This window comes from Populus euphratica, unplaced genomic scaffold (assembly GCF_000495115.2).
Source record: "Populus euphratica unplaced genomic scaffold, PopEup_1.0 scaffold277.1, whole genome shotgun sequence".
NCBI lineage: Eukaryota > Viridiplantae > Streptophyta > Magnoliopsida > Malpighiales > Salicaceae > Populus > Populus euphratica.
This window is the reverse complement of record NW_011500109.1, coordinates 177,528-205,054: the sequence shown is the minus strand read 5'-3', so window position 1 is coordinate 205,054 and position 27,527 is coordinate 177,528. Positions and strand designations below refer to the sequence as shown.

The following is a 27,527-nucleotide window of genomic DNA, read 5'->3' as shown; positions in this document are numbered from 1 at the left end:
TAGGCTAATCTTTGAAACTCATGAGTCGGATCATGAGATCATGATTACCTATAGAACGCAAAAATGAAAAAAATCATGAAGCAAAATCTCGAATCATCCAAAATTAAAAAAAAAAATTAAACAAATAACAATAAAAGAAATGAGAACCATATTTAATATAAAATTGAATGAAGTAAAATAATGAAAGACTAAATTGACAAATAAAATTAATCAATAAAAGGATAAAAAAATAGCAATAAAAAGAATAAATATAAAAATGGATACAAAAACTAAATGAAATAAAATATTGAGGGATCAAATTGAAAAAAAAATCAATAAAATAATAAAATAATAATAAAATAATAATAAAAAGAATAAGAACTAAATTAGATATAAAAATTAAATGAAATAAAATATTAAGGGATGAAATTAAAAATAAATCAACCTCAAAAAGCATTAAAAGCAAAATAAATAGCAATAAAAAGAATAAGGTTCAAAATTCTTTACAAATACAAACTAACAAGATGTATTTAATTTTTAGAAGGGCTAACGTGAAATTCAAGGTGAGAACAGATAAATGAGAAAGAAAAAAACAAATTTCATCAAAGCTCAGTTACTACAACACCGTGCACACATGTCGGACCACTAGAAATGGGATGTCGTAATGTTTCCATTTGATTGGTTATGCCAATAAGAACTAGTCGATTGTTATAACCGACAATGAGCTATTACTATTTTAAAAAAAATATTATAGGAATAAGAAAATGATCCCAAGAAGCTAGAGGAATGACTAGTATGACTTATGCAAGGATGAAATGAAAAAATTTAAATTTTTGATGAAAAATCATAAACCAACTACTTTACTTTATTATACGTAACTTTCAATTTGATTATTAAATCAAGCTAAAATTTTACAGGGTATCTTTTGATATATTTTTCTACATTGAGTTGAAATTTCAAGTCAATTAGAGTTAGAGTTTGACAACGTCTTAAGAATTAGATTAGAATCCGGGCATATTTTATAAGATATTATAAGGGTAAAACTATAAATAAAAAGAAAAAAGTAACACCTTTGGCTATAAAATAAGCTTTCCAGTAGATGCAAGGGGAGACATTTGTCTCCTTCATTAGATAAAATTGAAAAAAATACCGAACACCTTTGGCTATAAAATAAGCTTTCCAATAGATGCAAGGGGATACATTTGTCTCCTTCATTTTCTTAGTTCATTTTGAGATAAAATTGAAAAAAATGCTAAAAAAAAGAAGAGAAAAACTACATTTAAGTGACAAACAAAGGTTTTAGAAGGACTAAAAAGGATGATTTGACTCCTTCAAGGGGTCTTAAGCTTGGAAAAGAGAAAAATTAAAAATTAGAGAGAGGAAGAGGAGAAGGTACAAAAAACTTGGGTTTTCTTAGAAGTTTCTTCTTGATTCCTTACTATTAGGAAGTAAAAACCACTCATATCATTATTAGTTATGATTTTAACTTGTTTTGAAGCTTGGTGAGTTATGTGTATATTATGGAACTTTGACTTCTGTATGTTGGGTAGTATGAAATGATGATCTTTGTGTAGAATCATGTTTTTAGGCATAAATAACTAATGAATAATGTGGAATTAGTGAGAAATTTGGAAGGAAAACATGAATCCCTTTTATAAGCATAACCACTCAACTTAATATGATGTGTTTAAAGATTGAGTATGGTGTTAATTGCATGAAAGTATATAAGACCACCTATATTTCTTTTGAATACTAGTTTTAGCATAGGATGAAAAAAAAGAAAAAAGGGGTTTGTTAGTTTAAATTGTCGAGATATTTAGATTTAAATATGTTTGTTCAAGTGTAGCATGAATGACTAATGAGAAATTAGAAAGGATTTTTTTTTAAAAAAAATCTATACCTCTTTATAAGGCAATTTGACCGACTAGAACAATTAGAGGAAGAATTGAATTGAATTGTGCCTTGAATTATTATGTTATTTGTGCTTAATAGTGTTGTTTGATATGTTTAATGAATGATCATAGAGCTAAATTCATAAAATTATAAAAGGAATTTATGTTTCTCTTGAAATAAGAATTGACTAAAACTAAGTATATAAGAAAATATAATTATTGCCTTGAATTGATATGATATTTTTGTTAAATAAGAATTTTGAGATGTATTTGCATGGCTAGGTTACTGGGAAGTTTGAATAGAAACCCAAGGAAACCATGTTTAAGGTTTTGGCCAAATTAGAAATAAAAAGGATGGGCTTTTGAAATTATATTTTGAGTGTGTAGATATATGTTGAAATGTGACTAATTGTAATTAAAAATAGATTACCAAAGTGAGAAGTAAATGAAAACTTATAGTTTTTTCAAGTTAGTCTATTCAACCAAAATTCCTTATAATATGGGGAGGATCTAATGTTTGTCTTATTTGTACTTTTAATTATTATGAAATCAAGGGTTTTAACAATTAAACTTATAAGAATAAATATGAATATAGAAAGTGTTCATTGTGTGTGCGATTTTAAAGGTTTTCTAGTTGTTAATTTAAGAATATTAGTTAAACAAAAATTGGAATAAAACACTTGTAATGGTTGATGTGATGATGATGATTAAACCTTGTTGATACATGGAAGGTTGTTAGATCAAAACATTAATAAAATGCAGCATCATGAGCACAAACTCTAGGTGGATGCTCTGCACTTTTTTCTATTAAGAATATTTCTTAAGTTTTTTGCATTTAAAAATTATTTTAATGTATTATGCATTGATATTAATTATGTTATGTGACGTGGAAAAAAATAAAAAAATTAGTTACTCGGTGATAATATTTTTGCTCCTTTAATAATCATTATTTAAATTGTTTTAATTTATTTATTTGATTAATTATGTTATGTGACGTGGAAAAAAAATAAAAAAAATTAGTTACTTGGTGATAATATTTTTGCTCCGTTAATAATCATTATTTAAATTGTTTGAATTTATTTATTTTCTATTTCTCTAATTATAAAGTATATTATTACTTATTATGGAAATTAAAACAAAAAGGTTTGGGATTTGATTACTATTTATAGGAAACTAAAATTGTTAATGTGAAGCACTGATGATCGAGATTGATGATTTGACTATTCATAGGGTACTAAAGGCATTAATATAATGCACTTATAAAATGTTAAATGAAAAGATTTGGGATTTGACTAGTATCTATGGGATACTAGAGGTGTTAGTGTGAAAAACTAATGATCGGGATTGATGATTTGACTATTTATAGGATACTAAAGGCGTCAGTGTGATGCACTAATAACCAAGATTAATGATCTGACTAATATTCATGGTATACTAGAGGTGATAGTGTAATGTATTGATGACTTCACTGATTATCGGGATTGATGATTTGATTAGTATTCATGAGATACCAGAGGCTTTAATATGATGTACTAATGATCGTGATTGTAGATTTGACTAGAATCTATGAGATACTAGAGGTGTTAGTGCGGGACATTGGTGACTGAGATTTTAGTAGCGGTATTAAAATGAAGGTTTAGATTAAAGGATCTACTTAATGTCATGTGCAATTGTGTTGTAGAAGTGTTAAAAAAATCACTTAGACAATAAAGTCATAAATGACGAGTAAGCTATACTAGGATAAATATATTGTTTTTCTAAAACTTGTATAAGTGAGTAATATGTATGTACTTGAACTATTTTGATTGAGTGTATTGAAGTAATGTGAAATTGTGATTGTGTGTGTGTAAAATGTTATAAAATCTTTAAGAAATGATATAGTTGTATCATATTGTGAAGGAATTGTATTTGTGGTATTAAATGTTTACTAAGTATAACTAGTTGTTAAATAAAGATAGTAAATTTATATTTATGGTATTGATTATTGAATTAATGAGATTAAATTAATGAAAATCTAATCCCAGTGAAGGATGAGATAAATAATTATACCGTATGAAAACAAAATAAAGAAAAGGTGGTTGACTTAGTCGCCAACAAAATACTGAAAAAATGAAAGCCCATTGACCATTGGGTATTGTATATCTAAAGATTCTAAGCGTATATATGCATTGTATTCTAAAATTATCTTGATAAGATGTAATTGCCATACTTTAAGAATTAGAATTTCGTGTATGTGTAAAATATCATAGAATATATTTTAAATCATAAAATTATATGATAACAAAGGATTGCATGACTACTTATATGAAAGAAAAGTTTTATTAACATTGATAGAGCTGGCAAATGACTACAAATGATTATCTAACGTAAAGAGTGAGGAGAGTTTCGGTTCAATATTGAATGCATAAGTTATCTAACGTAAAGAGTGAGGAGAGTTTCAGTTCAATATTGAATGCATAAGGAAGAACTTGTTGTGATATTTTAAATCCATGGTAAATGATTTGCCCAGGGTTGAAATTATCTATGCACTAAATATGTGGTTTTTAATGGAAATAAGTTCATTAATAGTAAAAGAATTAGTAAAACATGAAAGGTAATGGTAAGCTAAGGGTATTAGGATATTAACCTGAACTGACACAAAAATAAAAGAAAAGCAACATGAGGTCAAGCATGTAAATTGATAGCATAAAAAGTGAAGCTAAAGAATTGAATTATTGGATAATTCAAAGAAAATTAATGTTATTTTTGAGTAAGTGGTGTAGTTATCTTGTGAGGTAGGATATTGCTTAACAAGTCAAATAAGACTTTAAATAAGAAGTAAAGGAAATGAATTATAAGCATGGACTAATGTGGAAAGTTTATGACAATATATTAAAACACCTGTTGTAACTCATTTTTAGATCTCCATATAAAATACAAAAATACAAAAAAAATTAAAAATATATGTTTGAAAAAACCCAAAAAAATAATAACAGTGAAAAAAGAATCCTAGAATGCTAAAAAAGTCAAAAATTGGTTAAGGAGGTTTAAAAATATGAGAGCCTTGTTGACAAAGAAAATTCAATTTGAGAAAGAAAAGTCCAAAATCAGATATTTATGGACTCAATTAAAATTTAAATTGAATTTATAGAGGGTTTGATTGCAAGAAAAATTGATTTTGAAGTCAATTTGGACTTTAATTGGAAAAAAATTAAAGTTCCTAGGTCAAATTATAATTTTTGAGAGTTAATTTGATCAAATCAAGAGCTTAATTATATAACTATTGAAGTTTGATGACCAATTAGGGACTCAATTGAAGAAATCCGAAACCAAAAACCAAACTGGAAAAGGCTCATAATAGTATGGACAAACATGATATGATGCACAAAGAAATTAAGATGTATATAAATGATATAATTGCTAAGCCAAAAGAGGAAGAAGATCATGCTAGAGTGTTGAGTAAGTTATTTGAAAGATTGAGAAAGTATGAACTAAGACCTAAAGAAATTGAGATGCATGTAGATTATATATAATTGCTAAGTCAAAAGAGGAAGAAAATCATGTTAAGGTGTTGAGTAAGTTATTTGAAAGATTGAGAAAGTATGAACTAAGGCTCAACCCTGCAAAATGTTAGTTTGGGATTAAATCTGACAAATTGCTAGGATTTGTAGTAAGTGACAAAGGCATAAAGATGAATCACGATAAAGCAAAAACCATCCAATCCATGCCAACCCTAAAGACAAAGAAAGAGTTGAGGGGATTTTTAAAGAGGTTGAATTATATCGCTTGATTTATAGCTCAACAACGTTGCACATGCGTAACAACACCATTAAGTAAAACGAGTAATTTAAGGAATTGGTTGATAATTTATATTATTTACGAATAATATGATTTTAATTATTTATTGAGTTGAAAAATAAAGAATCATATATATATATATATATATATATATCGAAGAAAACTTAATTATCATACCGTGGTCAAGACATTTATGATATAAGAGCTCAGAGGGTAAAATGATTTATTTTAATATACCAACAAATTTAAAATTTATGATATTTATAATATTGTCACTAGAGTTTATTTACTAGGCTATAATATATCATGACTTTGCCCTTTTGTATTTTTCATGAATTGGATTGTATTGTTTAATATATTTAATTATTATATTGTGTATATATCAAATGAATACAAAATATTAAAATTGTGAAACTAGACATAATCTAATGTTGTTATATGTTGAGATCATATAAAATCCAAGATAATTGAACATGTTATAATTATGATGAACACATCAATATGTTGATGTGTCGTCGACAACATGATATTAATGTTTAAGGGAAACTCAATCAAATAAAAAAAATTACCATATTTTTCTAAGTCCAAGGCTAAATGAAGTTTATTACGCCAAATAAAAAAAATTACCATATTTTTCTAATAAGTCCAAGGCTAAATGAAGTTTATAACGTTAAGAAATTATTGGGCATTACAATTTTAAACGCATTGAGTGTTCAACTTGAAGGCTTTGACTCCATCCGAGACTTGTACAAAGATGATAAAGATTTTTTTGATGTGTGGAGACTTGCAAGGAAGGTAATTGTGAAGGGTATATGCTTCAATATGACTTTTTATTTAAGGGATCTTGCTTGTGCCTTCCAAAATGTTCTTTTTAGGAATGCATTGTCAAAGAACTTCGAACATTTTGAACCGGACAAGCCTGTGCTTCTTGTTAAAGATCTGTATTTATAGCAAGCTATCTATCATGATGTCACTTGTTTTATGAAGAAGTGCAAGGTTTGCCAAACTTGCAAGGGTCAAAGCTCAAAATACCGATGCCTATACTCATTTGAAATTCTGAAAGCTCATAGGAAAGATGTAAGATGTAAGGTTGAATTTTATGATTGGTTTGTTGATAGTTATTCTAAAATGGAACATTTCATTACTTGTGAAAAGACGATAGATGCTTCCTATGTTTCTAACCTCTAGTTCAGTGAAGTAGTGAAATTTCATGCCTTTCTAAAGTCTTTTACTTTGTGATCATGACACTAATTTTCTGATTCATTTTAGGAGACCCTTGTAGAAATGAATTGTGATTTGTTTGATTTATAGCAATAATTATCCTTTTTAAACTAATGGGCAAACTGAAGTACACTTGCTTCAAAGTTTTGCTTCTAAAAGGCCTAAACAATAGGATTTGGTGCTTACTCAATCTCAATTTGCTTATAATTCAATTGTGAATCGTTCTACTAGGAAGAGTCCATTTCAAACCATTTATGGAACGGTGTCGAGGCATAACTAGATCTAGCAGCTGTTCAAAGTTCTCCAATGTCAAAAAAGAAAGCTTAAGTCCACTTCGGTACGAATTCAGGAAGACGTTAGAAGGTTCAAATACCAAGAGGCTACAAATGTCCATGGACGCATCGAGCTTTTTAATAAAGGAGATCTTGTTTGGGTTTGTTTGATAAAGGACAGACTTCATGTTGGTTCTCATAACAAGCTCAAGGAAAAGAAAATTGGTCTGTGCCAAATATCGGAGAAGATTAATGATAACGTCTACACAAATTCAGCTTCCTTCAAATATCTAGACTCATTCTACTTTCAATATTCGAGATTTATCAGCCTATCATGGTAAACATGATCCTAACTCCTTGAGAAGTTCTTTTCCACCTGGAACATAAAGTATTCCATCATGTTTTCCTAAAAAGTAGCTGTCTTGAAAACTTTCTAGTGGTCTTGGAAAACAACTTCTATTAATATTTAATTCAAATCATGTTATTTAGAAGTTATTTTGAGAGTCCCGTTTCCTTTGTTTATATTATGTTGAGTTGAGCTAAGCTTCTCTGTTTTGTTGTCTACTTTCTCTAGCTTTGGTGTTTTATCTTCTTCTTTTTTATCTCTTGATTGTTATAACCCACATCAGAATCCCAACTTCAAAAGTCATCTTAAACCCAGATCATACGAGGTTGCCGAAACAAAATGCAGTAAAAAACAAGATACAACTTGGAATCCTTCGCGGTCTACAGGCATCATCTATAAGGATCTGAGAAACTTCAAAAACTAAATGAAACTTGGAACTTTGAGTGTGGGATCATACAAAACACAGCAACTAGAAGGAACTAAACCATCAAAGTCTCCTGCTGCGTATGCCAAGAGACAACATCTTTGTATGGCAAGTTACCCCCAAATATATCAAGAGCACTGCCCACAGTAACGTCCACGCGCCTGTCCCCTGCCACCTTTATTCTCTCCAAATCATTCATTACTGTCACACCGCCAGCATAAGTCACAGGAATCTGACATACCCAAAAGAAACCATTAGCAATCCATACATTAAAACAGTGCATAAAGACAGACAAATATGAATGCCTAGTGATCCGCCGTGTCTTGTTCCATTACAAAAAGCTAGTGTTCCAGTTGGAAGCTGTTAATCGTGGATTCAGTAAGCAGGATCGGTTTCATGTCCATAAGAAAATGCTGAGCAATGGCTCACAACCACTTTGCCTCCCCTGAGCAACAGCTACAGAGGATATCAATTGATGGCAATTGTAACTTAGGCATGCACATTACATTCCTGGTTTCTAGCATTAATCCACAAAGAATAATCAGGATTAGATGGTTTCTTTTGGTTACTACAATATCAACGTAAAAGGACACAACATTTTCTGGCATGAACTGGATTAATCATATCATGTCAAGGACATTGGCCCTTGGGCATTTCATAACAAAATAGCAGTAGTGAAGTGAAAGCATAGGAAGGTAACTGGACACAAGCACGAGAGAAAGAAAGTCATGTATACAAAATGATACTCCCAAGTCACTTACTGGTGAGTGCCTGCCAAGCAATGCCACAAGCTCTTCATCAATTCCCAACCTGCAATAAACAGTAGTTTGGTGCATGTGATGTACATATAATGAAAAGGAGTTTTATAGGATTAACTTTTTTTTTTTTAGAAAATCCTGGATAGAAGATATATCATGTGGCGCCTAAAATTAGAGAGTAGAATAGCATCAATGTTCTGAAATGGTTTACAGTGAAAAAGAAAAAAGCCCCAGAGAGTTGAAGAAATTTCAGAAGAAGAGGTTTTAGATTCCACATTAAAAGCATCGCTATTGTAGGGTATATAGTAACTGATTGAACACATTTCTTTCCTGCTTCCTGAACACATTAAATCTGCTCCAGGCTTTATTGATTACTTCAATAATTGTGGAATGTTGTATGGTATGTAGCTTTGATGTATTACCCAAATCATGAATTCATTACTAACACAAGGCAGGATCCTTTTGTTTAATAAAACCAGGGGTTTTTAAATAAAAGTAGAGGCAGGATAGAAGCAGCAGATCAATCAGAGACCAGTCTTCCAACAAGAACTCATAGCACGGAATTCATAGATATGTAATGGAATGATCATATTACTCACAATGGAAAGCACAAAAAAGTAAGCAGAAACCATGCAGTGACAGGTTGTTTTGGGAGAAGAAAAGATAAGGTTGATGAAAAGTAAATATCTCCTAAACTGAGTCATGATCATTATCTGCTACTATTTATATATCTAACAGAAACTAGATGATAAAACTTGCAGGAGAAATGACAGTAGAGAACTTAAGGCAACGAGGCAACACTCAGAACTTACCTTTTGCCTTCAACATCAACACCATGAACCAAAAACTCATCAGCATAGTTTGCAAGAAATTCTAATATTTTCTCATCAAGATATACATCACTGAACTTCTGCCATCTATCAGTGACAATTGCATATCTACCTTCCTGCACATCAGAAACAGCACCTAGAAGGTTATTACAAGTTGTTGAAAATAAAGTACCTTTTAATTTGTGAACGGAGATGACACTAGATATCTTCAAAGATAAATTGTTTAGGCTACAATACTTGAGACATGACATTGGTACTAATAATAATATGTAAAACATAAAATACCAGCAGTAATTAAAAATTAAGTTGTAGAAATGTCAGATGTTCACGCACAACTCCCAGTTCGAATTGGATATCTCTAAGTCACAGTCAATGCTTACAACAAGAGAGAGATGTGTGACTATTGCTTTCTTACCTTTTTTCTGCAGCTAAGGTCTAAAACAAGCTTCTGCTTTCCAACAACACGAACAAGGTCTTTCAGCCTTTCTAGGTCCATTTGACCATTGTTAAAGACATACTGTGAGAGAAACACAAAAAAACTATTTAAAGAAAAACGTAATAAGAAAATTAACAAAAGGATGATAAATGAAAATAAGGGATTTCCAGGAATACTTTCTTCAAGGGTACTTAACGTGACTCTGTTCCAAGCACATTAAAACACAATACTCAAAATATTTACCACTATCACATGGACTTCACGCTCCTAGGAGCACTTCCTAATAAAGAGCATTATTGATGCAGGGACTTTCTATAGATTTTATTTTATTTTATTTTATTTCTGATATTTGGGTTATTTAATTATTTATATGTGTCACGTGATTAGCATTTGACATTTTATAGTATTTCCATGGAGGTTAAGTTGTTTTACATTGTGACTATGACTAGGGCTTTAACAAGTATAAATAGGTCGCTAGGGTTATCTTAATAAACATCCTTTGTTATTCATCAATTTATTAAGATTTTTGAGGTTTCTTGGTGAACCCTAAACTTTTATCTCATTGCAGCTCAATTTTCTTCCATATTTTAGACTTTATTCTGCTGAGATTGCTGTTTTCTACTGTTTTCTTCTTCTCACCCTGTGTTAAATATAAATATATGCGCCCTAGCAGGAACTACCAATATGCCAGAGAAAATAAAGCATGGCAAACAAAGGAATTAGACTGAAAATTCTATAAAACTATCAGAGCAAACTTTTTTTAAAAAAGAAAGCATAACATGTTGCAATTGAAGGTAAAAAGAGAGAAAAAAAGTTCTTAACATACTGAAGTAACAATAACATGGCTGGCTCCTTCTTCTATGTAGCTCAAAGCATTGTTTACATTGATACCACCTCCAACTTGCAAGCCGCCTAGATTTTTTGAATCCTCGCAGTAAGTTCAGCAGAGGAAAAATCTGTAAGTTTTAAACATCCCATCAACTATGGAGAAGTAAAAGATCATATTCATTATACAGTTGACGGCATTTGAAAATCTCAGTATAAATCATAACATGATCTTTTTTTTCCGTGTTCGAGGAAATTAGCACTCTCACATGTTACATATAAAACAGCACCTTAATTGCAAATTTCCTCAATAGTGCCAGTAGATCCAGAATATCTTCGACAAACAGAGCTCTTTTTTTTCAGCAAACACAAACACAAGTAAACAACAGAATAGACCAAATAAAATCACCTTTGTTCTATGTAAGGGTGTATCCTTAAACAGAGAAGAAATTACACAAACCAAAGGCTACCATCAACTGCAATGAATTATTTGCGGGATAGGTAAAATTGTATTTTGCTGGAATCATTTTCTGAAAGAACCACAGAAATGGCTAAAGCTAACATCTCAAACAGTAGAGAACAAATCCAATCCACCAGAGACAGAAAACATATAGACCTACCAGGATAGGCACGCAAGGCTTCAATGGCTGTGGCTTTGCTAAAATCATCAGCTCCAAGCATGATCACATGGCCACCCATGAGCCCATCTTCTTTATACAAATTTGCAAACTCTGCTGCAGTCTTATCTGATTCAAAATTTGTCACCAGAGCTGAACCATCCTCCTCCTTCAAATCCTGGAGGGTAGACCCAACAATTTGTTTCACTTTACCCTGAAAAACAAATCATAATTTAAACACAAACTTGAACCCATTTTCACTCGAGGACAACCCAACACAGAAGTAGCGCGACAATTGCGATTAAGAACCCAATTTCAAAATTCACTTCAAGAATAGAATAGCCAATAAAAACTGAATGATGCTAAAATGCAACTCCTTGATTCTATTTGTTAAAACACAAGCAACCATATCACCAATTGGACAATTGACGTATAAATTCAAAAAGGGTAATTAAAATAGCAATCGAATCACTCTCACTCGTGAACTTCTCTGTCACAGTTTTCTCACTTTTAAACAATTTCTACAAGCATTCAAATTGGTAAATCTTACAGGATTAAACAAAGAAAGAAAGATAAGAAAATCCAATAATTTTGAAGATGGCTGTTAGAACCATGATGAGAATTACAACTGGTGGGGACCCGCATCAACAACATATTGAATCAAGTACCTTGTGTATATCGATGCAAGGTCGAAAACGTACAGCACATTTTATAGACAAGCAAGAAAAAGATCCTGCAAGAACAAAAAGATCAGGAATTTCAAGTTAGAACTAGTGACAAAGGACTAAATCTTAGCGAAAGTATAACCGTAGCAGAATAACGAGATATAAAAAAAGAGTGGAAACAAAAGAAGAGCATACTAGAGGTGGCATGCGAAGAAGGGAAGGATGCAATGAATCTGTATCTGCGGTGCCTTTGAAAACTATGAAATAATGAAGAGCTAAAGACCTTTCTTGAAGCAAGAAGCTTGTGGGAGGATGAAGCAGAGGAATGCAGGCTGCTGCTGCCACTTGCCATTGTTTGTTTTTGCTAAAGAAACTGCGAAGACAGAACTGCCTTTGCTCAGTTTGTGCGACAAGAAGAGGCCAAGCTTTTCTCTTTTGATCACCCGCTGAATTAGGGTGTGCGCACCTGAGCTTAAAAGAGAGTTGTAAGCTCAAAAACTTGAATTCTAAGGTCCATGATTATCTAAATCCAGCCCAGGTCTATGATTTTTGGTTTGGTCTTGGATAAACAAATAAAACATATTTAAATGCATCTAATTTTTCACTTTTCGAAAATGAAAAATATCTTCATAAGAATATTTTTGGCTAAATTTTAATTAAGCCATCCCAACTAGACAGGTATTTTTGGATGAGTCCTGAAACATATTTTTTTCTCTATTCAATCATTAAAAATTCAGAAAATATTCAATTGAATCTCAAGTTTGATTGTCCATCTCCATTAAACAACACTGTTTTGTAGAAATCTTTTAATATTTTTTCATAAAATCATTGCAAATAATCTATGTGTAAAACTTAGGGTGTGAGACAATTGAGATAAGAGATTATTCTTTGTTTAATGAATATTCATGGATCAAAATCGAAAGAAAGAAACCTACCTATAGAATATTGTACTTTAATTTGAAAGTTTTTTAGTCTTGTCAAATAAATAAAAAGTAGGATAAAAAGATAAGTTTTAATACATTTTAATATGTTACTTTTAAATTCAAGTTTTGATTGTTGTTTAAAGCTCATTTGTTTATTTTTTTTCATTTTAAAAATATTTTTTTATTTTTCTTTTTTCTTTTAATTAATAATTTTTTAATTTTTATATTTTTTTGATGTATTAGTATCAAAAATAAATTTTTAATTTTTTTAAAATATTATATTAATACACTTTCAAGTAAAAAAAATTAAAAAATAATTATTACAACAATAACAATCAGCTCTCAGTCAAATTGAAGATTGAACTCATTGAATTAATACTATTATTTTTTTTTAATCTTGCATGAGACCAAATTTCTCTTAGTACTGGGTTAAAATTGGAGTTATAGTTCGGGGACTAACTTGAGGTTTGACCATATCTTTATCCTGTTGGATTAAAAAAAAAAGAAAAAGAAAAAGAAAAAACAACATCATCGTCTCCTCTCTCCCTCGCAGCACACCACACAGCCTCACACTCCAACACATCCCCTTTCCAGCACAAAAGAGGCACTCTCATTTCCGCACAAAAATGGCTTCAATATCCACCCCCCTTTCATATTCCCCTTCACCTGTCCGTTTTAAACCGCCTGTCCGTCTCAAACCACCTGATTCCTTGCTCCTCAGAACCCAAACACTCCATAAACTTTCCTTCAAATCTCCAAGCCCTAAGACCCCCATTGGATTTTCTGTCAAAGCAACCGCTGATGTTACAAAAACCATGGGAATTAGGCCTGGAAGTGTTGTGGAGACTGATAAGTTACCTTCTGATGTCAGAAACCGTGCCATGGAAGCTGTTGATGCGTGTGGTGGTAGGGTTACTATTGGTGATGTTGCCAGTAGAGCTGGGCTTAAGTTGAATGAAGCTCAAAAGGCCCTTCAAGCTCTCGCTTCTGATACTGATGGGTTCTTAGAGGTATCAAAAAAAACATTCTCTTTTATTTCTTTTTTCTCAAGCAATGTGAAAGGAAATGCTTTAAGAGTTAGTTGGGGTTTTGAATGCTCTTGTTTTCGATGGCATTGCGATTCTTTTGCAAGAGGGCTTTTCCAATTCTCGCTCGAGAGTCCAAAATGTTGCAAAAAATGTAACCTTAGTCGCAACTTTTTCAAGCAAGTTGAAGTTGCAACTGTTGTGATCACCCACTTGTGAAAGAGAAGCGATGGCATTGGATTAGACAAACGACATTGTAGAAAAATTCCAAGTAACATATTGATTGAAGTTAAACAACTCTTAGTGATGTGATTTTTTGTGGAGTCAAAGTTAATAAGAAAAATTGAAGCAAGAATTTATTGAATGCTTGATTATTTCTAGAACGAGCTATTGATTCTCGGACCGGGTTGAGGTTAGTATGTAGAAGATGTACATGTCATATGTGTACATAGTAAGCATGTGCTTATATGCAAATGGTATTGGATAGGCTTAATAATTGTAGAACTACAGGGGTGGTAGATTGTCTGGTGGGTTTATGTAGTTTTAGTGTAGAATGAGGTAATTGATGTACTGGTAAGCAGCTGTTGCCTTTCTTTGTTGATGATTAGATGCTGTGGCAGATTGTACTAGACACTTTGGCAACTATACAGAAAACGAACAATATTAGAGTGAAGCTCAAGATTGTAAAATTAAGTAGAAAGCAGGAGTCTCAGTTTGAAAGTATTGATTTTTCTTATTGCAATTTTTTTTTGGTGCATCTAGAATTTGGGAGAAGCTTGTTAGTTGGTTTTTACTTTTATGTGTATCAATTTGAAGTTCTTGATTTCATGAGTGCAATTGTTTTCAAGATGGTCTCAACAGGTTTCGGATGAAGGTGATGTGCTTTATGTTTTTCCAAAGGATTATCGCTCGAAGCTTGCTGCAAAGTCATTAAGGCTAAAATTTGAACCTTTATTTGAGAAGGGAAAGGTATGGAACCCATTGGTGTTCAAAATTGATATTTGGGAAAAGAAAGATTACTGATCATATAACCTGTACTTAGGCCTGTGCTACTTTGTATCCATAACAGGCTGCAGCTGAGTATCTCATCAGGGTTTCTTTTGGGACAGCTCTAATTGCTTCAATAGTGATTGTTTATACCACAATAATTGCTATTCTTTCAAGTAGTCGGTATTTTTTTTGACTCTTAGACTTGAAATTGCAATTTTTGTTCCATAGCAAGTATCTATTAGTAGCTTTCTTTGATGGCAAAGGCAGTGACACTGGAATTCTTGGTTACAGTGATGAAAATGATCGTGGAAGACGAAGAAGCAGATCCTTTGATACAGGATTTACGTTTTACTTAAGTCCTACTGATCTATTTTGGTATGTTCTCTGAATTGACATAAATCTGACTTGTTTTGTCATGACATTTATAGAATGGGAGTCAGTCACGAATCAGCTTACACAGTTTAAAGTTTGGTATCACAGTATACAAGCATCTATTTGGAGATTGTAATTTTGGTCGATCCAAAATTAGAGAATGTGTTTGGCAAGCTAAAAGTTGGATTATTTTTTTATTTTCTAAATTCTACGCTAATCATTCAAATGTCAACTGTATATAGCTCTTCCTCTTATGTATGTAAAGAAGACACTTCAGCTGAATCCTTTCTCCCCCTATTTCTTGTTAGGTACTGGGATCCATATTACTATAGGAGAAGACAACTCAGAACAGATGGTGGTGACAAAATGAACTTCATCGAATCTGTAAGTGAAAAACTTGCTTCATGTCTAATTTCTTCTCTGGTTACTTTCACCTCCTGGAAAGACAACAAATTTCATGAATTACTGTCGTTTAGGTATTCTCGTTCGTATTTGGTGATGGTGATCCAAATCAAGGAATTGAAGAAGAGAGGTGGAAGTTGGTAATACTTCAGTACTGAGTTCAGTGGTCCGTTGCTTTTCAACATATTGTTTTTCATCTAATTGGTGGAACCTTTTCACTTAAATTTCTGTTAACTTTCTCGTTTTATCATTTCTACCTTTTTTTTATTGCCTGGCTGCCTTCCATGCCTCTTGTCTGTGATTCACATTCTTTTCATATGCTTGGTACATGTTTAGATCCTTTAATTTGACCATCCATCCTGTTCTTTTTTTTCTCCAAAAAATTCATTTAGTTGTGTGAATGAATTAAATCATATGGCTTGAATCTTGATGACATCTTGGTACACATGGTTTTTCAAGTATAAGATCCATATGATTGACCTAGCAAGTTTCATTTTGGTCTAGGTACTGACTTATATTACCCACAATCATTTTTGGCCAAGGTTTACATTTGAGGGTTCACACTAATACTTAACTACAAGTTTGATGTGGACAAGGATTAGAAGTTTTTGTTTTATGTGTCATCTTCTAGAAAGGACAGTTTTGAAGAAGTTAGTTTCTTTGCAATTTCTATGGTTGATGGTAGCAATTGTTTTTTTCTTTTTCTTTTTTGGATTTTTTTTTTGTTTGTTGGATCCTTCCTCTTATTGTCTTTGAACTAGTTACAGTCGTAGTTGTTTATTCTCAAGGAAGACAATAAATTAGAGCAGGAATTTATGGATATTGTTTTGTTCTGAACATATTTACAGATTGGACAATATATTTCTTCAAATGGTGGTGTTGTTGCTGCTGAAGAACTAGCACCGTTTCTTGATTTGAAAACTACCAAGGATATGGTATGCATATACATGTATACATATATTTTATTTTAAATACCTTGCATGATAATGTAGTTCGTCATCTATATTTGTTGAACTTGTTATTTCTTCCCTTGAATTCACAATGATTACTTTCTCTCAAAGTCATACCCAGATTGGCCATTATCAGTTTGAAATTTCACGTTACCTATTCAGAAGTTAGGGAAACAACCAGAAATAGCCCTGTATACTGGTTACATTTGTAATTCCCCAACTCCAAGCTGTTACCCTCAACATCAATGCATAGTCTTGGTTTCATTATCTTATATTTGTTTCATGGAAAGTAACATCTTTTTTTTTCCCTGCTTATATATCCTGCGCCTTGTACCCAATAGATCTTTCAACCATTTGGAATGCTTTTCATTCGTACTATTTAAAATCTTTACAGTTGAAAACACTCAAGGTGCTTGTTTTTATGTGAATGTAGAGTTTATATCCTTGTTGTTTTATAAATTATTCACTAAAGTCTAATTTAAAGAAATTGTTTTGACACATCATTTTCATGTCATTTTTCTGTTTTCAAAAGGGGAAAATTTTAAACAAATATAAAATATGAAAACCAAATATCTTTTTAACAGTGTAAAAACAAAAAAAAAAAAAACAAAATTTTGGAATGTGCTCTACAGAAATTAAGGGACTAACAAACAGTTTAAATTGTACACAGCTTGAAAGTGTGTGCCTGATTATAAATCAAAACCAATCATTTAGCCAAGGAAATTGGGTTCTGGGTTTCAAATTGACTCATGTTACTTGTTTAGAAATTTTCTAGATCATGTCTGTTGTTTCATAATCAGATGCACAGAACTTAAATTACAGTCATGAAATTGCATAAAAATGGTAAAATCTCCAAAACTGCTGAATCAAATTCAAATCCCTACACACTTCATCAACCTAGGGGGATTTCCATTATCATCTCCATCCATTCAATTTTGTTGTTGAATCACCGTGAAAAAGAGATTAAAAGTAAGAAATGGGCCGGCGGGGGGCGGGGTTTGGGGCTCTTAGCCTCCCCTCTCCAACCCATTCAAAAAAATCACCTGGATTTCATTCAGAACTTCTTGTCAATATGTATATAGAATTCTGATTGATCACATTTAATTGACCTTCTGAAGACTCTACCAGTTTAGTTTCTACTTTCTCCCTGCACCCATGTTATTTGCTGTTTTCAGTTTGGCTATATGACCTTTTTGTCTTGTTGTGTTCAGAGTGATGAATCATACATCTTACCAGTTCTTCTACGGTTTGATGGAAAGCCAGAAATTGATGAACAGGTATCAAAACTAATGTGATGATTAATGAAATAGGAGAGTTCATTGCTAATTGTTTTTTCATATTTGCATATCAATGAATAAGACAACAATGAAAGTTCTTGTTTTACTTGTATGCATTATAATTGGCATCCATGTTCGAAGAATGTCTTGTTATAAAGGGTGGGATTTTTGTACCTGGTTGTGCTAGTGTGAGAAGGTTCCACTTATACTTTTATCCAAACTGCTCATCGTGTAGGGAAATATTCTGTATCAATTCCCTTCACTTCAGCGTACAGCTTCTTCTAAAAGGAGTGGGAAGAAGGAATATGTGGGTAAACGATGGGCAGATTGGGTTGGAGGGGTTGGGAAGTTTTTCAGAGAGAAAACATGGCAATTCAGGTTCCTCTTTTGCTAGTTCTTGCCACATAAATGTGGTCTGTGTGCTATTAAGTTCCTTGATCTGGGAAGTTTCCTTTTGCAGTAAGACAAGTTCATCAGAGAGAGCAATGGCCATTGGGTTGGGCGGGCTTAATCTATTTGGAGTGATCATTCTTGGAACAATGTTGCAGTATGGTTTCTTGAGAATTGATGTTTCTTGGTGCATTTATGTTTCATCTCTCTAAAGTCTCCACTTATCTCTTGATTTGAAGGGACATGGCCATTACACAAAATGGAGGATTCATTAAATTTGTTTCTAGCATATTTCCTCTACTTCAGGTATTTTTTAATGTTTCTTTGCAAATAAATAAATTGCAGTCAATTACAGATTAGTTGTCTATTGTTAGAGAGTAAAATAAAATTATTTTTGGGACCTTACCTAACAATTTAAGTTTTTGGATTGAGATGATTATTTAATATAGCATCAGAGCCTTGTTAACTAAACGGTCATGAGTTTAAATTTGATCATCTCATTCTCTCTTTTAACTTTTCAAGCTCAAAAAGCTTTTACTTAAGGTAGTGTGCTAGAAAGTAGAATAAAACTATTTGTGGAACATCATTTCACAATTGAAGCGTTTGGGTTGAGATGATTCAAGAGTATTGTAAATTCTCTCAATCCCATTATAAGAACTCATCAATGGTTCTGTGCTTCAGTATTTTTTTTTGGTCTGCTTGCTAACTGATTTTCCGAAGACTTGCAAAATCTAAGCTTTATCATCCTGATGATTTCTAGATCTATCTTTTTGAGTGTCAACTCTATTCTGATAGAAGCTGGAAACATTAGGTTCTTGGTACTTTCAATACTTAATGATAATGATTCTAGTTTTTTTAAATTTTTTATCTACTCTATCCAATATAAGTTAGAAATATTAGGTTCTTGGTGCTTCAATATTATTGATTACGTCTAGCAGTGTTTGTCTAAATAGTTACCAATAATTAAACTTGCAGATATATGCCGGTTCTTTCTTTGCAATTCCATTGATCCGCTGGTTCCTCGTTCTCCAAAGGAATGCTGAAATAGAAAATAGAAACAGAGCAAGGGAGCAATGTGCTCAAATGCTTGAGTTACCTGATCTTTCACTGAGGCGGAAGGTAGCCACTTGAAATGCTTTTTGTACGTTGCACTTTTGCATTTATAGTTGATTGTGAATGGTATTTCAAACTTAAAACTCGTGCTTTGTCATTAGGTGATTTAACAATTTTCTGTTGTGAATACTAGAAAGACCAAATGACCAGAGACCCTAGTTTCTAATCCTTTGTCATGACTTGGCTTTAGTCTTCATGGCATCAATCCTCAACTTGCCCGACTGTAAGAACCCTTTGGGCTTGCAAGGTGTTGGCTGGTTGCTGAAGCATTATATCTCTCCAGTCTAGTGGCATGTTTTTATTTGACATCGTCCCTCCTTCTCTAGTGCCTTCAATGTCATGGTATCTTTTGGGTCAACAGTATTATTAAAACAACGTCATTTTTGGTTAGCAAATACATAGCAGAAGCTCTTTTTGGTAACAAATGGTAGTTCTACAGTTTAGTTCTTCTTGCTTGCTATATGGCAGTTCATCAAATTCAAATTAATCAAATACTGGTTACTTTTCTCAACATGTATTTGTTTATGAAATATTATATTTAGATTTATGCAAGCAAAAAGAAAATTGCCCGACAGTCTCTAGCATCATATCTTCAAATTACGTGAGGTGGAAAAATTGCATGTGATCATTTGACCTTGATATTTAGGTTTCTCATCCTTTGGCAATTATTGCCACTTTCTATGATATCTTGAGATTTCACTACATTCTTGCAGGAGCTTGTTTATTCAACTTGCTCCCAATAATCCAGCGTTGGATCTTGCTGATGTTGTGGTTACAAAATTCTTGAGGACAGATCCGCTGCTATTTCTACAACATACTTGTTTAGTGTACATGAAATCCATTAGGAAATAATTCTTTTCATCTTGTTGCCTGCCAGATACTAAGTGCTCGGGATATGGCCCAAAAAACAGTCATAGGGCAGGATCGCATCGTCTATACCACTGACAAGGACATAATTGAGCAAGATATTGAGGCCCGAGAATGGGATCAGAGATTCCGAGAGATCGAGAAGTCAGATTGAGAATGGGCTATTGTTTGGTAAATTTTCACATGATTCTACATTTGGTCTCACCTCAAGGAATTTAATAACATTTTTATTTTCAAGTTTGTTAAATCTAATCAGGTCAACATACAAAGTATAAAGAGCATGTTTCACTAACAAAGGCTAAATAACAAAGCGAGTGGTGGTGTCTGGAAATCAAGCTTCTAAAATCAAAGAGGGGGCACATCTAATCATGCATTTTTAAGTCTGATTTTGTAATTTGGTCCTTCTTTTGGATAATTTAAGTGCATGAATTTGAGCATCTGTAGGAATCTCCTTAATATGAAAAATACTCAACTATCCTAACATAACAAATTGGTTACTCGGCATGCGTTTTTTCACCAGGGCACTGAGTCTATATGTTGCTAACGATGTTATGTAATAGATCTTGGAGAGAAATGCCAGTTGATGGTGCTTTGTTTGCTTTTTTCCGAGTACTGAAAGTATTCATGTTTCCAGGGCTCGAGCTTGTATTAATAATCTCAGAGTGCATCGAAGTCTCTGCTTTGCACAGCCTCCCATGTGGAAGTCATTTTCGGATTGACAGTGGAAGTCAATTGGAAGCCCAATGCTGTCGTGGTGACGTTTGCAATTATATGATCAAGGATCAACATTCTCCTGGCATTGCAGCAGGATGGCAATGACTTCGTACATTAGCTGCAGTTTTCTTCAGTAACATTTTTACCAAGATAAAATTCTTGGATAACGAAGCTCAAGCTTACTTCCTTGTACATATATTATTGTTTTGAATTAAAGATGATATTATGGGAGAGGGGAAAATACGTAAAATACAAATTGAAACGCAATGAATCCTCTATGGAGATATGGAATACAGGATATTTTGAAAATTTGTGTTGCAGATATCAGAAAGCAATCAAATTCAACCATGATTGCTGTGAAAGGGAGCAGTTTCTAGGATTTGTTAATCTCAATACATTTAAATGACATCTCCGTAAGACATTTTGATCCTTAACCGTACCGCTATTTATGAAGTGAAAGTTAGTTTTGAGCTTGCTTATGATCTGTACAGTACCGCCATCTATGAAGTGAAAGTTGGTTTTCAACTTGCTTATGATCTGTACGGTACCGCTATCTATGAAGTGAAAGTTGGTTTTTCAACTTGTTTATGATCAGTACAGCTCCTTCCTCCAATAACCTTGTATGTTTCTATATTTTGTTTGTTTTTACATTTTAAAAGTATTTTTTTAAAATTAAATATTTTTTAAAATTAAAATTTTTATATTTTTAAATTATTTTAATGTGCCTATATTAAAAATAATAATAATATTATTATTTTAATATTTTTTAATGCAAAACATTTTAAAATACATGCGGGTTATCATATATTATGGTGATTTTTAAAAATAAATAAAAAATATAGATATATGATATTTTATTTTTAGAGAGGAAATGTTTGATTAAGAAATGTCTTAGTTAAAAAATTGTTCCTTAATAAAAATCCTAACATGTCTTTAAAAATTATAATAAAGGATTGATTATATTCATTATTATTCATGCCGTTAAAAATAAGTGTTAAACAAAAAACAAGTTTTTCTCAGACAAAACCTTGAGTTTTTTCTCGAGCTCTTCATTTTGAAAATCTATAAAAACAAAAGGTCATCTTATGATGTATTTTCACCGAAGACCTCATTGCCAAACACAAAAGCAAATAATCTTTTTTTCAAGAAAGAAAATAACTAAGGAGGTGCAGATTTCAAAAACAAATTGTTTTAGACTCACATCAAAACAATTTTTTTTTTCAAAATGCAAGATCAAGATTTCAAAATTTATTATAAACCTATATTCCTTCACCAAAATAAAAAGAAGAGAAATGAGAGAATGACCTCTTAAAACCATTATTTGTTTAAGTCACTGACATAGCACGTTTAGGGGCAATGACTAGTACAAGGGAGCAACTTTGTGTTTAAAGAAAATCAATTTTTTCTAGAAAAAAAGAGATGAACATTTCCTACAACAAGACACGAGGGCATTTTGATTCTTTTAGCAAGTGACACCGAATGGTTTGTAATAGTGAGACTGAGATAATGAATGATCTTCTCAAATTATATGACGAAACAAAAAATCTCTTACAAGATAATGGGTCATGATGGGCATCATGAAGGCTAAGTTGTGTAAACAAATCTGGAAAAACTTACATGGTCCCACTCGACTGGACTTTAAGTCAAACAATGAAGATGACCTAAATAAAAGATAGCAAGTCCTCATCAATCAAAGCAACAAGAAGATCAAACAGAAATGAGAGCTTATATTTCAAATTAAGTAAAAATGCATGCATATCATCTAAACTTTGAGATAATGAACAATGAGTTTTACAAATTTCATAATAGAAATTTTTATTGGGATCTATCAAATGGAAGGTCACCTTGAAATGGTCAATATTGAAATTGTTGGGCACGCCACCTATGAGAATTAAACCACTTGAAAAATCTCTGTATTTTTCCACCACCTTTCATTTTCTATTCTCGAGGTAGTGTGTTTCTTAACCCTACCTCCCTTTTTAAGTGCGTCTTCGAGCCTTGTCTCTTTTCAAGTGCTTTTTCAAGCCTTCATCTCCTTTCGAGTGCTCCTTTGAGCCTTTAACCATTCAAAGTAGTGCGTTTTCTAACCATATCTTATTTTTTTAGAGTGTCTTCAAGCCTTCATCTCCTTTAAAGTGTGCATTTGAGTCCTTAATCATTTAAGGTAGTGCGTTTCCTAACCCTACCTCTCTTTTAAGTGGCCTCCGAGCTCTCACCTCATTTTAGTACGCTTCACGCTTTTACCTCTTTTTAAGTATGCCTTTGAGCCCTTACATTTTTTTAAGTGCGCTTTGAGTCCTCACTTTCTTTCGAGTACACATTCGAGCCCTCATCTTCCTTTCAAGTGCTCCTTTGAGTTCCCATCTTGGGGATAAGACACCAATGAGACCCTTTCTTTGTATTTGTCAAAAAAAAAAAATCCTTATATTTTTTAACATCGGGTAGATCGCCTCAAACAATTTGACCACTTATGAGTTTCCTCGCATTCTATCATCGAGTAGGTCACCTGAGACATTTAGACCACTTCTGAAACCCTTTTTGTGTTTTCTTCTTCCTATTGGGTAGTTGTCTGGAATAATTAGATCACTTGTTAAACCCTTTTCGCGTTTCATTCTTCATTGGGCAGGTTGCTTAGGACAATTAAATCATTCACGAAACCCCTTTCACGTTTTTTTTTTCTACCAGGTAGGTCGCTTTGGACAATTAGACCACTCACGAAATCCTTTTCACGTTACCTTCTTCCTATCAGAATAATTAGACCGCTTGTGAAATCCTTTTTGTGTTTTTATCTTCATCAGGCAAGTCGCCTGGAATAATTAGACCACTTGCGAAACCCTTCGCGTTCTTTTATTATTGGGCAGGTTGCCCAAAACAATTTGATCTATTTCAAACAGAAAAGAAGGATCATCTTCCAAATGACTTGTTTCATGATTTCAACATCTCTCTCTTATTTTTAAAGTTTTCAAAGAATCTCAAAAAAAACAAATGTATTTACTTTTCTTTATAAATTTACTATGCAAAGCCAAGAGAAAACAAAATTTTCTAATATATTTGCATAGTAAATATTATAAAGAGAGGGCAACTGTCATAATCTAATTTTTTATCCTTTTATTTTAATTATTATTGTTACTATTATTATTATTATTTACTGAAAAATGATAAAAAATGAAAAAATGATGATGAAAAACAACTAAATAATAAATAAATAAAGAATAAATTAAAATTCGGGTTAAAGACATCATGATTGGAAGTTTTTGAATTTAATTAAAATTTGGATTAGTTTTATTAATCAAATTAGGAGTTTAATTGGAGAATTGATAAGTTTTGAGACTTGATTGTGCTTAGAATTGATTTAATTAATGAAATCAGGGATTTAATTGAAGAAATATTAAAGTTTGGGGTTAATTGGGGGCATAATTGCAACAGATTAAAGTCCAAGGACTAACTTGTTAAAGGTACTGAAATGAAGGGGTCAAATGGAAATTTAACTAGAGGCTTAATTACAAAACTTTCAAAAAGTAAAGGGCCAAAATGAAAATAGCCATTAAACACCAAAAACGGCGCCGTTTTAAGTTACTGTTCATTTTCCTCCCCTGCTGAAACGGACGCCCACCGCTGCTCCCACCATTATACCTGCAATTAACAAACTTTATGGCTGGAAGAAACGGCATTGTTCTCAGGCTATAAAAGCCTGAGAACGATTGTTCGCTAAGGGGTGTCACGAGTAGAACGAAACAAAGGGAAAGAAAATAGAAAGGACCCCGGGGCTAGAACACGAAAAACAAAGCCAGGAGAACGAACGAAACAGAGAAAGGGGAAACAGTGGGGAAGGAGAAACGCAAAGAAGAAAAAAAAAACCAGAAGAGGGAGAGGGACCGAGAGAGAGAGAGAGCCAAAAACACAAACCACAGAAAAGAAAAACAGGGAGAGCACAAACAGAAAAAAAAATCACAGGGAGGAAGAATGCAACCAAAGTGAACAGGGGAAAAACAGAGAAATTGCAGGCATTGATCAGCCGGGGCATTTGTCTCCAGCTTCAACACTCCGAACCATCAGAAACACAAAGAACAAAGCCAGAAGAACGAAGGGGAGGTTGGAACGGGTGCCCGGCTAGTGTCACCCGATCACACAGAAAGAGCTTCACCATCGTCTTCGTTCCTGCGTCCAGGTAATCTTCTCTTCCCGCTTTGCAATATCATTTGACACTGTTGCCGTGAAATTTAATTAGCCTTTCCCTGTGCACGCGTGGTGCGTGCCTTTGCCCAGTCGCTGGGTGGCTGGGTGCAACCCACTTCCAAAAAAATAAAAACAAGTAAAATAAAAAATATATATTCATAAAAAATAAATTTATTATTAATTTATTTATTAATGTTAGAGTCAGAATAACAATACTGATTTAAATTTATTATTTTTAAACTATGTAATATTTATTAATATAAGAGTTAGAAACATTCATAATTAAATTTTTATGGATGTCAAAATCAAAAATATCACAAATAAATCACCAGAATATAAACCAATATTTTTTTAATAACTTAAAACAAAATGAATAATACAACTTATTTTAGATACAGTGTATTAAAAGTGTTAATACCTTCTAAAACTATAATTAATCCAAAACTATAAAATCTTTATTAATAAATTAAAATAACTAGATGATAATATAAGATAATGAATCCTTCAACAAAACAATTCCGATTCAAAAATTAGAATGCTAAAAATCTATTTCTTTCTATTAAATTTTTTAAAGCTGTCACAGTGTTAGATGCGACAAAAATGATGCAAAAAGATAGAGGAGAAAGAAGGAAAGGGAAAAAAACATGGATTGAGGTTTTCTGGTAAGAAATTATAAGTTTTAACTACCTTGTATTTATCAAGAAGCACTGTTTAACAGCAAAAACTATCACAAAATCTCAATGATATTTAATTTGATATCATAGATTTTATGGCTGTGTTGTAAGGAAAAAAAATAAGTTTTTAAAAAATAAATTAAAAATAATGTGTTTAATTAAAAATGCTGTAAAATAAATAAATAAAAATATTATTTTAATTTTTATAAAATCAAAATTGAAAACACAATTACACAACCTATTTAACCAAACTAGTTACGATATCAAACAAAGTATTAGTGAAACTACATGTGAAAATGTGGCTATGTGATATTGAATTCAAAGCCTCTCAATTAAAGCACTAGCTAGTATGATATCAATATTGATTATGTGAGGCTAATTAAATTAGACAATGATTATTAGAAGAGTGCAACAACGTGCTTGCCGAATCCCAACACTATTCATTAACATCGAACTGTTGCTGTGCTTGAATGCGTGAACAGCAATGTATGTGGCTCTTCATCTTGTAATTTCATTAACAAGAGCTTTTCTACCTACAAAAAGCATATGCAGAAGACATCCTCAGACTAAACAGACCTCATCGCATAGGTTCAGAAACAATATATACAATAATAATAAATCCATACAAACAACAGAAGAGGAGCCTTGGCAAAATAATTCTATACAATTCAAACTCGTAACATGGATTGCGTGATGACAGGAAGGCAGCTAGTGATCTTCTAATTCACTGGTTTTTTTTTATAGTTATTAAACTGTCATGATTTTACGGGTTAATCTAGTAACAAGTCAATTCGAGTCAGGCTTTTTAAAACCGAATTGAACATTGCTTCTATTATTTTAGGAAAAATCTGTCTTGATTCTGATCAACCTGCGAACCGAGCAAGAGTATGGTGGTATTTTGAACCTATAACTTAGGAAGCAAGAAACATTTGAGAAAAAAAGCTTGATCAAGGTTTCAAATATCAAGAACTTCAATGGTAATTCTTGGTAACACGTCGATAAAATCTAATTACAACTACGCAGAGCAATAACAGAAACGGTACTGTTATCCATGTGTTCAGGCAAAGGTCTCGCTTTCTCTTCTCCATCTACTAAAACGCTTTCGAATTCTGCAACCAAATCTTGTAAACTGCGAAGAAGATCAACCATGTCACAACTGATATCATGCTTGCTCTTGTGCCCTTCTCTATACAGTTTGAATTCATGGAGAAAAACTCTTAAGCTTTTCTTATAGAGTCCGACGAACAGAAGACCATCTTCCATGTGTTCCGGCAAAGGCCGACTCGCTTTCTCTTCATCATCTTTTAACATGATTTCGAACTCTTCAACCAAATCTTGATAGCCATGAAGAAGATTGACCATATCACAGTTGAGGTCATGTTTGCTCTTGTGCCCTTCTTCGTAGAATTTGAATCCAGGGAGAAAATCTTGTAAGCGTTTCTTGAAAATACTGACAAAAAATGGAGCCGCTTCCATGTTCCCTAGAATCCAAGAATCAAGACCTAATTGTGCTCTCTTGATATAATCTTGCTTCAATATACCTTAATATATTGTTATTTTGGTTCATGTAAGAGAGGGAGATGGTGTCCAAATAGGATCCTGATAGGAGAGG

At 32.5% G+C, this 27,527-nt stretch overlaps 2 protein-coding genes and 2 long non-coding RNA genes across 4 annotated transcripts; 2 read left to right on the top strand and 2 right to left on the bottom strand.

The window, feature by feature from the left end:
• Positions 1 to 3,153: 3,153 nt before the first annotated feature.
• Positions 3,154 to 20,979, top strand: LOC105109703 (uncharacterized). Its single transcript, XR_839311.1, has 3 exons — positions 3,154 to 3,166; positions 8,926 to 8,930; positions 20,649 to 20,979. It is a non-coding gene; the product is annotated as an uncharacterized LOC105109703 (long non-coding RNA).
• On the bottom strand, positions 7,770 to 12,568 carry LOC105109702 (1-(5-phosphoribosyl)-5-[(5-phosphoribosylamino)methylideneamino] imidazole-4-carboxamide isomerase, chloroplastic-like). The gene is made up of 8 exons (XM_011004484.1): positions 12,238 to 12,568; positions 12,046 to 12,110; positions 11,381 to 11,591; positions 10,762 to 10,847; positions 9,915 to 10,016; positions 9,482 to 9,615; positions 8,673 to 8,721; positions 7,770 to 8,143 (listed from the first exon to the last, which is right to left on the bottom strand). The coding sequence occupies exons 1-8, from the start codon at positions 12,392 to 12,394 to the stop codon at positions 7,967 to 7,969; spliced, it is 981 nt and encodes a 326-aa protein (XP_011002786.1). The 5' UTR covers positions 12,395 to 12,568; the 3' UTR covers positions 7,770 to 7,966.
• Positions 8,800 to 9,475, bottom strand: LOC105109701 (uncharacterized). Its single transcript, XR_839310.1, has 2 exons — positions 9,173 to 9,475; positions 8,800 to 9,110 (listed from the first exon to the last, which is right to left on the bottom strand). It is a non-coding gene; the product is annotated as an uncharacterized LOC105109701 (long non-coding RNA).
• On the top strand, positions 13,469 to 21,374 carry LOC105109704 (Iron-sulfur cluster biosynthesis family protein). The gene is made up of 14 exons (XM_011004485.1): positions 13,469 to 13,975; positions 14,852 to 14,959; positions 15,060 to 15,160; positions 15,272 to 15,355; positions 15,661 to 15,736; positions 15,829 to 15,894; positions 16,603 to 16,689; positions 17,916 to 17,981; positions 18,217 to 18,359; positions 18,442 to 18,528; positions 18,611 to 18,677; positions 19,347 to 19,490; positions 20,362 to 20,522; positions 20,986 to 21,374. Exons 1-13 carry the CDS (start codon positions 13,592 to 13,594, stop codon positions 20,503 to 20,505), a joined length of 1,557 nt encoding a protein of 518 aa, XP_011002787.1. The 5' UTR covers positions 13,469 to 13,591; the 3' UTR covers positions 20,506 to 20,522; positions 20,986 to 21,374.
• The last annotated feature ends 6,153 nt before the right edge of the window (positions 21,375 to 27,527 follow it).

Excerpts from the sequence above, each read along its gene's own strand:
- LOC105109702 (XM_011004484.1), bottom strand. The coding sequence starts at position 12,394 with ATGGCAAGTGGCAGCAGCAGCCTGCATTCCTCTGCTTCATCCTCCCAC. Across the intron at positions 10,848-11,380 it reads AGCCTTGCGTGCCTATCCTG|GCGGCTTGCAAGTTGGAGGT; the intron begins GTAGGTCTATAT and ends CAAAAAATCTAG. Across the intron at positions 8,722-9,481 it reads GTTGATGTTGAAGGCAAAAG|GTTGGGAATTGATGAAGAGC; the intron begins GTAAGTTCTGAG and ends TGTTTATTGCAG.
- LOC105109704 (XM_011004485.1), top strand. The coding sequence starts at position 13,592 with ATGGCTTCAATATCCACCCCCCTTTCATATTCCCCTTCACCTGTCCGT. Across the intron at positions 14,960-15,059 it reads CTTTATTTGAGAAGGGAAAG|GCTGCAGCTGAGTATCTCAT; the intron begins GTATGGAACCCA and ends TATCCATAACAG. Across the intron at positions 15,161-15,271 it reads GCTATTCTTTCAAGTAGTCG|TGATGAAAATGATCGTGGAA; the intron begins GTATTTTTTTTG and ends TCTTGGTTACAG.